The following is an 11435-nucleotide window of genomic DNA, read 5'->3' as shown; positions in this document are numbered from 1 at the left end:
AGTGACTTCACTTCCGCCGCCGCCGCCGGCTCCGCCTCTCGTTTTGTCATCGTTGCCCTCCGAGGCCACCAGAGAGCGCGCGGGAGAGAAAGGGCGACCTCAAAGTTCTCGTCGCCTAAGCGGCACACATGTGCATGCGCGACGGCCTTTCCGGCGTACCCCGGCGGCCGCGGGGAACACTGGGAGTCCTGTCGTGTTCTCTCAGGAAAACCGGAGTGGAGCTGGGCTAGTGTCCCCACGACCGCCCATCCTTCAAGAATGATGGGATGCAGTGAGTGGGGGAGCTGGGAAGGAGACCCAGGAAAGATACACAGACGTGGACTATTCACACCGCAACGGTTACCTCAAACACACTGACATCAAATAGGAATATCTAGATAACGACAGCGCACTCACACACCCAGGCACACACACCAAACGTGATACACAGCGTCAACTACGAATGACATGTATCAAATCATATCCAGAGATCCTGACACAGAAACATAACGCAGAAATAATAAACTAAGACAAATTCACAGAGGCATGTTAACTGATCTACAAGCACCTGCACTCATACACGTTCAGGAACACACTTTTTGAAGCTAGATCTTAACACACAGGCGCAAATTACCGAAATATATATGGTGCCCAGGCTAAGGGAGGAAATACTCTGTCCAGAGGTAAGATAGAAAGGTGAGACCTAAGGGTCCAAGAATTTCCTCGTCCATGATCTTGGATGGGCTGCCCCGCACACGTTACTCTAATCCATGCTTCATCACTGGCACGTCCTGATATATTTTTAGTGATGCTAATCAAGCTACAGTGTATAAGAAAATGCCGAATATACATTATATTTGAGAGGGGACACACAAAAACTTCTAATTTCTTCCCCTTGGGGAAGTAAAATGAGGGACTGAGATTTATCTTGTTACTCTCTTGTAAAATTTGAATCTTTAAAAAACCACAAGCTTTTTTTTTTTTTTTTTTTTTTCTTTTTGCGGTATGCGGGCCTCTCACTGTTGTGGCCTCTCCCGCCGCGGAGCACAGGCTCCGGACGCGCAGGCCCAGAGGCCATGGCTCACGGGCCCAGCCGCTCCGCGGCATATGGGATCCTCCCAGACCGGGGCACGAACCCGTATCCCCTGCATCGGCAGGCGGACTCCCAACCACTGCGCCACCAGGGAGGCCCCACCACAAGCTTTTATAACTGCTAAAACTAAAGAAAGTTCCCTCCATGAAACTCTTGAATCCAAGCGAGGGCTTCTCTCTAGGGCCATTTCACTCATTAAAAATCTGCTTTGGGGCTTCCCTGGTGGCACAGTGGTTGAGAGTCTGCCTGCCGATGCAGGGGACACGAGTTCGTGCCCCGGTCCGGGATGATCCCACATGCCGCGGAGCGGCTAGGCCTGTGAGCCATGGCTGCTGAGCCTGCGCGTCCAGAGCCTGTGCTCCGCAACGGGAGAGGCCACAAGAGTGAGAGGCCCGCGTACCGCAAAAAAAAAAAAAAAAAAAAAATCTTTGAGTCAGCCCAAAACTCCAAAGAAAGTTTGGCAGTTGTCCCTTGGTCAACCACTTTGGCCACATTTGCAGATCCGTATCCTAAACTGGAAGGGCTGGCTTTCTTGCCTGCTGAGCCAACAGCTCTGGGGAGGAAGATGGTGCTGTTTTACTGGTCTGTGGAGCATGATTCATTCAAGGAACCTGGAACTATCAACTCGAGGCTAGAAGAGGCATGAACAGGAGGGAGAACAAAATCAAAATAGGTAGTTTAATCTGTAGATGACTCTGGCAATCTTAAAAGCTAATCATGGAGATAAATGGAATTTATTACTTAACACAACCTATGTAATTTGTTGAAAAATAATCTTTGCTAAATCCTGGCTTATTTTAATCCGACCCATTCAAAGGCTTATGTTGTTTTTCTCACACAAAGGGGTTACAGATCTCAATTCCCAGCTCACAGTGAGTTCACCATTGTGGCTGAGAAAGCCTGATGGGCCCAGGGTACTGTCATGTTTTTATGCTATGCCTGGATGGTGGTGATGATGGTCTATGAATGGAAAACACTATCACAATAATGAAGGCTAAGCAGTTTGCCAATGATGAGGAAAGACTGCAATGGAACCATCAGAGGTGCAGTTTTAAAATGCTGCATTCAACTGTCTCAGGCACTAACAATTCTAACTTGAGATGGAAGGTGAAGTAGGAATCAGGAATCAGGAGAGGATGGTTATGAAGGACTAGGATGGCTATGAACAGGTTCCCACTCTCCCCGAATTTTCAAAATGTATAATGTGTAAACCCTCTCAAACACTCCACGTATGAGGAAGAAATCGGACATATATATAGATACGTAAGGATATTCATAGCTATGTTATAAACCAAGAAACTGAAAAGCCTATCAATAGGGAATTGGTTAAGTGAATTACGGTATTAACAATAAAGCAAATTATTAAAAAATGGCTAAGATGGTAAATTTTGTGTATTAAAAAAAACTGTCCTGGGCTTCCCTGGTGGCGCAGTGGTTGAGAGTCCGTCTGCCGATGCAGGGGACACGGGTTCGTGCCCCAGTGCGGGAGGATCCCACATGCCGCGGAGCGGCTGGGCCCGTGAGCCATGGCCGCTGAGCCTGCACATCCAAGAGCCTGTGCTCCGCAACGGGAGAGGCCACAACAGTGAGAGGCCCGCGTACGCACCCCCCCAAAAAAACCCAAAACTGTCCTAAAAGGAGGGTCAAATTTGTAGAAAGTAAGTTGTAAATGTAAAATAAGCAAAGGTTTTTGCAGAAGGGTGGTATGAGGAAGAAAAAGTTCCCCTTTTCCAGTCTGAGCCAAGCCCTTCTTGCTGGTTTTGCACAGCCCAGCTACTTAAAATGAGATGGGTCAGAAACACACCTTGTACTTGTGAGCAGAAGCAGCCACCATCAGGAAAATGAGTTAGGTTTTCACTAAAGTTTCACCATCCATTACACCAAGAATCATTTAAACTCCAATTCTTTTCCACAGGTTTTCATACCACAAAATAAGAGTGCACACAGAGCATGAACTAGGGCTTATCTTGATACAAAGTGTAGGAAAAAAGGGGGGGCATATATCAAGAACGTAGTTGGAAGTTGCCAAGGAAGTGGCTGTGATTTAACAACCCTGGCAAGATTGCTAATAGAGCAAATAGAAATTGGTCCTACTTTTGCTATCAGGTGCAATGACTGAAACTTCAGTATTTTGTCCTTGTCAAAGGTAGGACATTCCTGCTGCTCTTGGTATATCCATTTGGATCAGGTCCTCAGAACCAATACATCAATGCTGCCATTTATGAAGCACAATGACAAGATGGTTCAAAGATCATTAAACTTGTATCTAATGGCAGCAATTTTCACCACAAGTTTACAAATACTATTGGCATGGGTACGTTTGACTTTTCTCTACTACCTGTAACATACTGCCCTTCAATTTTCCCATTCTCTACTGTACATTTGGCTTTGCAGAATTCTTAAAACTGTATGGAAATTATAAATCTAAGGCAAGAACTATAATTTCAAGGAAAGGCCAGGGCTAAAAATCTTAAGATAAAGCCTTTTAGAAGTATTAATATAGCCTTTTAAAAATTAATCATATCTGACAGTCCTCTCCCTCAGAACTTTTCCAAACTAGTACCTTAATTGAGCTCTAGCTTGTGTCAACTATAGTTTGTAATTCAGGGCTTTCCTGGTGGCGCAGTGGTTGAGAGTCTGCCTGCCGATGCAAGGGACACGGGTTCGTGCCCCGGTCCGGGAAGATCCCACATGCCGCGGAGCGGCTGGGCCCGTGAGCCATGGCCGCTGAGCCTGCGCGTCCGGAGCCTGTGCTCCGCAACGGGAGAGGCCACAACAGTGAGAGGCCCGCGTACCGCAAAAAAAAAAAAAAAAAAAAAAAAAAAAGTTTGTAATTCAGCAAATTAAATATACATGGAGTGATGAGAGGTACCTACTTCCATTTTGCCATTCACTTGAAACTTCAGTAAATTAGCTGTTCAAGACTCTATTAATGTTCCAAGCAAAAGATAAAAGGGTTGACTTGGGAAAGCAGTATCTAGGGCTCTGAAATGGGCGTCTCCCATTAATGGCTCTTTAAAAAATGCTTTGCGAGTGCCCCCAAATAATTATTTTCCAACATTCCCCTTATTTTTAGTTTTTAACAGTAGCAAAACCAGTACTTCAAGCAACAGTATCTAAACCAGGTGTTTGATTACAACTGCCTAGCAGTAACACTTCAGCTACAGATAAACCAAAGTGTGGCCTCTATCCTTGACATCACCATCACCTTGGTAACTTGAAAAATGGTAATTATTAACACCCACCCTACACCTAGCAAATCAGAAATTCTAAGAACAGGGCCTAGGCAAGGTTTAAATGAAGCTTCCGGGTAATTCTGATGCATGGTAACATTTGAGAACCACTAAAGGAAAAGAATTCACAGAACCATTTTGTTTATATACCATGTTGGATAAGAATCTTGGTCTTACCCATGACAGTCAAAGGACCTGCATCAGACTGGAGAGGCACTCCAGCTCAACAAACAGCTCAAGGTCCTTCCTTGCCAGGCAATATAATCTCAAATGCATAACCATTCAATACCTGAGCTTTCAGCTATCCTAGGCCATTTTCTATGATGGAGACCAATACAGAAGAGTACAGAGCTACTCACTCCTAGCCCTAGTGCATATTATCCTAACCAAACTGTCTATACCAATTTTGTTACTGATTTTAAAATATAATCTGCAGTGTTCCTACAGATTTCTACTACATACCGTGAGCTTCTTTTCCCACAATGTTTATTCATGATGTTGTTTTACAGGTCAAAGCCACCAAAAATGCACTGTGAACAAAGCGAGGCATAAAGTATGTGTACCCTTTCCCTTTTATAAACTTAATGCCACCATAATACTTAATAGGGTATATACATCCTTGTCCCCATCACCCTAAGGGGTAAAAGAATTCAGAGAAAGGATATAACCTTTAAAAGTTCCTTGCAATCATACCATTTTCTAGAGGAGGTACTTCCTGGTGTACTCTATAGCCAGAAATTTACCTTCCTCATTAATAAAATCTTAAATAAAATTTTTAGGATACACAATACTAAGCTAGCCAACTCAAGCCTTACCAGGGTCACTCTCATATGCCAAATTTATCAACAATCGGTTAAAAGAAAACTGTAAAACAAACATGAAGGTGTTTATAAAAGTTTCCTTTACCCAGGATTAACAGCAGATTAAACTAAAAACTAAAATGGTGGTGGGGAAATTTTCAACTTTATAGCTGGTTAAAGTGGAAACATTCCTCTTAAATAAAGGTTTGCCATAATCTGGGAAATAGCTGTTACAGATTTATTAATCACTAGCAATTTATTTATGAGAATTTCTGCTTTCCAATGAAGATATTAAACATTCTTTTCTACAACTTGGTATATCTGACAAAGTAGGATCTATGAAAAAAGTTATCATTGACAGAAAACAATCAAGGGATTCCTTGATTTGTGTACACAAAATACTTTGTGTAGCTGCTGTTAGTTAGAAGTTGGAGTTAAACAAAAGCAGGTAATTAGTAAAGGCCAAAATTAAACTACAGAAGTAAACTGGCAAGGATTTTTTGTGCATGTTACACTTAAAAAAGTGTCATCTGCCCCTCAGTGGTAGATCATATTTCTTTCAACTATTTGATATATCATTTAATACACTTGGACCTAAGAGTTTCAAAGAGAATCCCTTAAATTCTTGTTTTTCTTAAATCAAAAATTTGTTTGACAATAATCTCTTATACCTATAATCCCAACAACTTTGAAAGGCTGGTAAAACCAATTCTTGTTATTCCATGTTACTTCCAAATTTATCGTTAAATATTTAGGCATGTCTAAACATGAGCTTTTACCATTTCCTCACCCGTTAACATCTTAAAACTCCAAGGTTTTAAAAAACTATGAAGAGTCCCATTTTCAGTTATGTAACAGGAACAAGAAATCCACCAGCACCAAAAGCTTTAAAACTCAGATCTTTAGTAGCACTCTTTAGAACACTCTAAATTAAAAATGTAATAATTTGTTAAAGCATGCAAAAAGTGTAACAGTGAATAAAAACCACAACTGACAAATATATTGGTTAACATTTCAAACATGTATAACCAATGAACATGGCCTAGGTTTTTTTTTTATTGGTACTCACTTCAGAAACTTGAATCCACAGATATAAGCAGTATATAACCAGAAAGTTACAAGTAAACACAGATTATACATGCAAATTTCTGTTCACAAAGGTCACATATGCAGTATATGAATTAGAAGCGTGCGTCTAAGATTATGGCCAAACTGGTTTTAAAATGCAGAAATGTAAAATTACATCTTGAAAATATGAAGAGATGGTCTACACACTTCAAAAATCAAATGTGCTTATACCAGATGTATGACAGCTACAGGATTCAAGTGACAAGCAATATCGCAAGAAATTAACACGGGTCAAAGAGAATGGGAATATTTTTACATTTCACTGAAAAATACAATGACTACTAGAATACGAAATCTAGCAGGAACTTAGGGAAAAAAATTACAAAATCTAAAGCCAATTACTTAGTATTTCTTATTACCTAAACAGCATGACATTAAAAAGAAACTGCACCTGCATTTTAATTACCAATCTCACATTAATCAAGTTCTCAAAAATTGAAACAAAACCAAAAAATGCTTCGAACTGCAAATGAAAAGTCTGCAAGGCTCAGATTAAAATGTGGAATGTTTCAGATGAAAGTAGTAAAAATACAATTGGTTTTGTTCTTTATTGAATGGAATCAAAAGTTTTGACATTTCTTTGAAGCTTGGAACCACTAAATTTCATTTCTCTGAATGTTTCTACGTATCTTTCTTAGTGGTGCAAGTGTCTTAAGTAGCATATGAAGTCAGTCTCTAACAAGTATTTCTGTCTGTTACCATTTTGATAAAACAAAAACAATTCTTCATTAACTTAACCGTATATGTATTTTTGCTATAACACTTAACACATGAACAGACGTCTATTATTTTTCCACTATAACAAAAGAGTACAATAGTTTTCTTCTAACTATCTGTATTGTATTTAAAAAAGGTTAACATTTAAAAACAAAGAACCATTATTTTCTTTGAATTCATTAAGCTTCTTGCACATCTTAAGCTTCCTTCTTCTGCCTGCGTTCTTCTGCCAATTTATTCAGAAATTTCTGAAAAGAAAAGAGAAAAAAATTTTTTTACAAAGGTTAAGTCACCACAGTGAAACATAACAAATGGATTAACTCCAAATATTCTATCCATGTTTAGGGACTTGAGTCTAATTTAACTATAACCTTATCAATATTTTTAAGATCCAGTTATTCTTATTAGGCAGGTATGAAACTAAACTGGACACCACAGTAAGGCATAGGAGAAAAACGGTAAAACATGGAAAAGTTATTTAATGTGCAATTAAGACTAACTTACAGAGATGATCAAAGACCATAACAGCCACACAGAAGAACTACTGCTAAACCCCAAGAACTTAGTTAAAATGACACATATTTATTCAATGACCCTTCCACTAAGCCAAGCAGACAAAATATTTATATTAAATTGCTACTACCACTGAAAATACACACTGTTCTTAATGCTCTAGTAGCTTTATATTATAAATCAGTGTTATCTACAATTAAGTTATCTAAAATTATGAATTCTTTAACTCTTACTTTCAAGTTTTTCCCTATTATTTATTTCAATACTTAGTCCTTAAGCCACTAACTAAAACACCAGACTTCAAAATATCCAAACAGAAATTTGTTATGCTTTACCATGTTGTGCTTTTTTAATTTATCCTTTTATCTTTATATCCTGTTGATCATGAAACTTACTGAAGTGTCATTATTAATATATAATAATTTAAAGTCAATGTAAAAATCATTAAGTATGAAGGGATGTGGCACTTTATAAAGCTGGCTTTCAGGCCTCCAATATCCAAATTAGAGAAATCACAGTCTAACAACCATTTGAGAATACTCAAATAACTTTAATTATACCAAAGAATTTATAACATTTAGAACTATAAATTTAGAAATTACTCAATTATCAACATTTAGTTAAGTGTTTTCTAGAAAGAGGCTTAATTAACAGATGTTTCTAGAATTCATTTAACTGCTCAAGGCCCATCAATAAAGAATGTTATCTCCAGGATAAAGAATGCTGGGTCCACAGACAGTACTTTCCATAAACTTACATGATTTGCTAGTTTTCACTAAAGAACTCTACTCTTTTAGATATAGCCTTACCTTTAATTTCTGATAATGAGGAAGGCTGCTGCAATGAGTATTCTTTGCAACTTCTTCATTTGTATAAAAGAGTGAACACAGCTTACAGTAAAACCCTGTTTTAGGTATCACATAGTCTATACCTAGAACACAAACATACATTCTTACAAATTCAGTAAACTGAAGATTTTAATAGTGTTCTCAAATCTTTTTTTCCTGTCAATATAATTTGAATGAGGTAACATTTGTGACAAGTCTAATATAGCCTAAGCTAAAACAAAACAAAACCCATGACATTGTTAATAGTTTGTACTTAAATCTTGAAATAGAAAAGGTAAACAAAACAAAAAGCAATGTGAAATTCTCAGAAAACTTTGAGAAAAGAGAACATATTATGGAATGGTAACAAAAGATAATACAAAATCAGGAGACATGGGTAAGAGGAAAAAAGAGTGTTCCAATTAAGATTTACAAACTGTTTTGCAGAGAAGTAAATTAAGAATGTTATCAGAGCTTATGTAAGACCAATTTTAAAAATCTTATTTAATAAGAGTTTGGGGAGGGTGAGAGGGGAAGAACAAAGCCTTAAATCTCACCAACAGGAACATTGGGCTGATATGGTCCAATTCTATACTCATCTGGGATTGTATAGTCCTCCTTGTTTTCATCACTTTGGCCATCTGCGTTTTCACTTGTATCTTTGTTGGGATCATCAGCATTCTCAGCAGACTCAGCACCTGGTTCTGTATTTTCCTCATTTTTAATTCCATTTTCCAACGCTGCTTCGTTTTCTTGGTCAAGTTCTTCGATCTTGTCCACCTTAATTTCAACCAAACCATCATCATTTTTGTCACCAGATTTAAATGCCATGCCCGATTTACGAAGTTTCTGAAGTTCCGAATCTTCCTCATCACCAACCTCATCTAGAGTGACAAAACCTTCCATACTCCCTGGGAAACGACGCTGTTAAGAAAGACAAATTTACTCTGCAACAATTATCCTGCAGCATCCCTTCCATTTGCTTTACTTGAAGGGAAAGGGATAGCGTCTTTGCCTTCATTTTTCCAAAAAAAAAAAGCTGACTTCTTCCTTTTTCCCCTCTAAATTACTAACCTTTTCAAAAACACCTTAGCCTGTTTTAAAACTAAATAATCGAAGGCTTGCCTCATACAAAGAGCAGAAAATAAATATGAGGACATTCATATTCTATACTTTCTGAGACTATTCTGCTGCTAGGGAATGTATCAAAGAACTGATCTGGTAGGTGAAAGATGTCCTTCAAAGAAGGTATCTTACAGTATAAATCTTGCTTAGAGAACATTCAGTCTAAAAATAGCACTGTGGTTTAAAAATCAAGCTCTGGAGCATGATTGCTTAGGTTTAGATTTTGGCTCTGCCATTTACAGGCAGTATAACCACAATCCACTCAATTTTAACATCTCTCTATCTGCTCATTCATGAAATGGGGATAACAAAGTATCTATGGCATAGGGTCATTATAAGAATCAGTTAATCAGCACACACGAAGAGCTTAGGAAAACTTATTGCATGTAATAAGCGCTCAATAATTAGCTCTTAAGAGTGCAAACACAGCACTATCCATTTCCGCCAGAAAAAGAATCTCAAGACTAACTTTTTTGACCAAGCCATCAAAAACTGGAGGTAAGTATTAGTTTCCTAGTAGCTGAGTACTGCTTAGAAGGAACCAATGAAATAGGATTATAAAAATCTCATTTCAAGACCCATTTATCTTAAGGAGCTCCAAACATAGGTAGTCAATACACCATGGGTCTCTTGAGTTACTATTCTTTTACAATGTATGTATTTTTCTATTGATATTTGCCTTATATGCTCTTATATGTGACATGTGTTCTAAGAAAAAATGTTTTAAAACCTATTGAAGTATCTGATCAAGGTTACATTTCTCTAATAGGAAAATTCTTCAAATTCAACCATTCTTCACAAAAGGTTTTTAGTAGCCTGGGTCAGTTAAATTACTGTAAAATTCATACCCCATCTTTTAAAAAACAAGCTGGACCATAAAGGCTGCCTACTACTACTTACACACTATCACTACAAAACAGAATCATATGTAGTTTTAAGTCCTTCTCCTTCACTACTAAAAAGTTCCTTTTGTGAACTGACATTTTTCTTTTGAAAATTAGTCCTATTTAATCTATTTATTGCAGAGTTTAGATTTCAATGTTTTTATTATTCATATCTATTTTTTCCTATATAAGTGACTTCTCTTTACTGTGACCCTAACATATATAATTTGAAACGTTTATCTGATCTCGTTTTCTACTAAAACAGGTCAACATATAATCTTCTTTTACCTTTTTAAGCTTTTTCTTGGCAGTTGCTGAAGCACTCGCATTTGCATCTTTTTTCACGACTTTGTCTGATGGTTCCTTTTTCCCATCAGATGCCACATCCCCTAAATTAGCAAGATCTGTCTCATCTCCCACTGAACTGCCACTTTCTAGCAGTGCTGCTGCTTCTTCTTCATCTACAAGTAGCTCATCTTCAGATTCAAGAAGCATGTTAGGTTCTTGTTCTGCCTGGTCATCCTTTGTATCTTTTTCACCATCTTCTCCTGATTTCTCTTCTTGTTCTTTACCTTCGGTTGTACTTTCAGTCTTCTGGGAACCATCAGTTTTGGATTTCTTATCACTTGGAGATTCTTTGCCATCTGGAGAGTAAGATCTTTTCCTGAAACCAAAAGATACATCTGAATTAATTCACCTGAGCTGGAAAACAAAAGTTTTTAATATACTAGTGTATACAAAGACACAGACACACACACACACACACACACAAAGGGAAATTACCGGGACTTATCTTTTTTCAGTAAGTCAATGCCTCTGTTGGGAATCTAAAAGACAAAATTTTACAGAAGTTAAATAAATGTATTAGAATTTGTAGAATATATAATTATCCAATTAACTAATAATTGATGACCATCCTTTATATATCAACTAAGCTTATTCAATCTCTGTAACCATACCTAAGAATTTAAGCTGCACATTACAATTCATTACAATCAACATTTCCATAGAGCAGTGAGTAATAAACATTTTGTTAACAGAACTCTGTTCAAATAAAATCTTAAATAAAATAGATAAAAGTAAAAAAGTGCTTTATACAGACATCAGTTTAAAAATTTCTGTACTAATGAAGACCA

At 37.7% G+C, this 11435-nt stretch overlaps 1 protein-coding gene across 8 annotated transcripts in view; it reads right to left on the bottom strand.

Moving 5' to 3' along the window:
- Positions 1-5991: 5991 nt before the first annotated feature.
- The window catches only part of MATR3 (matrin 3), a 49637-nt gene continuing 44193 nt past the window's right edge, over positions 5992-11435 (bottom strand). For 6 of the 8 annotated variants that reach the window (XM_081230887.1, XM_081230890.1, XM_081230892.1 and 3 more), the window contains 5 exons: positions 11083-11126; positions 10588-10963; positions 8848-9214; positions 8273-8394; positions 5992-7198 (listed from right to left, as the gene is read on the bottom strand). In XM_081230887.1, the coding sequence (XP_081087013.1) occupies positions 7148-7198; positions 8273-8394; positions 8848-9214; positions 10588-10963; positions 11083-11126 (960 nt within the window). In that variant the 3' untranslated portion in view covers positions 5992-7147. The remainder of the gene's footprint in view (positions 7199-8272; positions 8395-8847; positions 9215-10587; positions 10964-11082; positions 11127-11435) is intronic. The other 2 variants (XM_081230891.1, XM_081230893.1) reach the window with 1 other exon arrangement.

The sequence above is a fragment of the Mesoplodon bidens genome (genome assembly GCF_964165515.1).
Source record: "Mesoplodon bidens genome assembly, chromosome: 4".
Classification (NCBI taxonomy): Eukaryota; Metazoa; Chordata; class Mammalia; order Artiodactyla; family Ziphiidae; genus Mesoplodon; species Mesoplodon bidens.
This window is presented reverse-complemented; position numbering and strand designations above follow the sequence as displayed.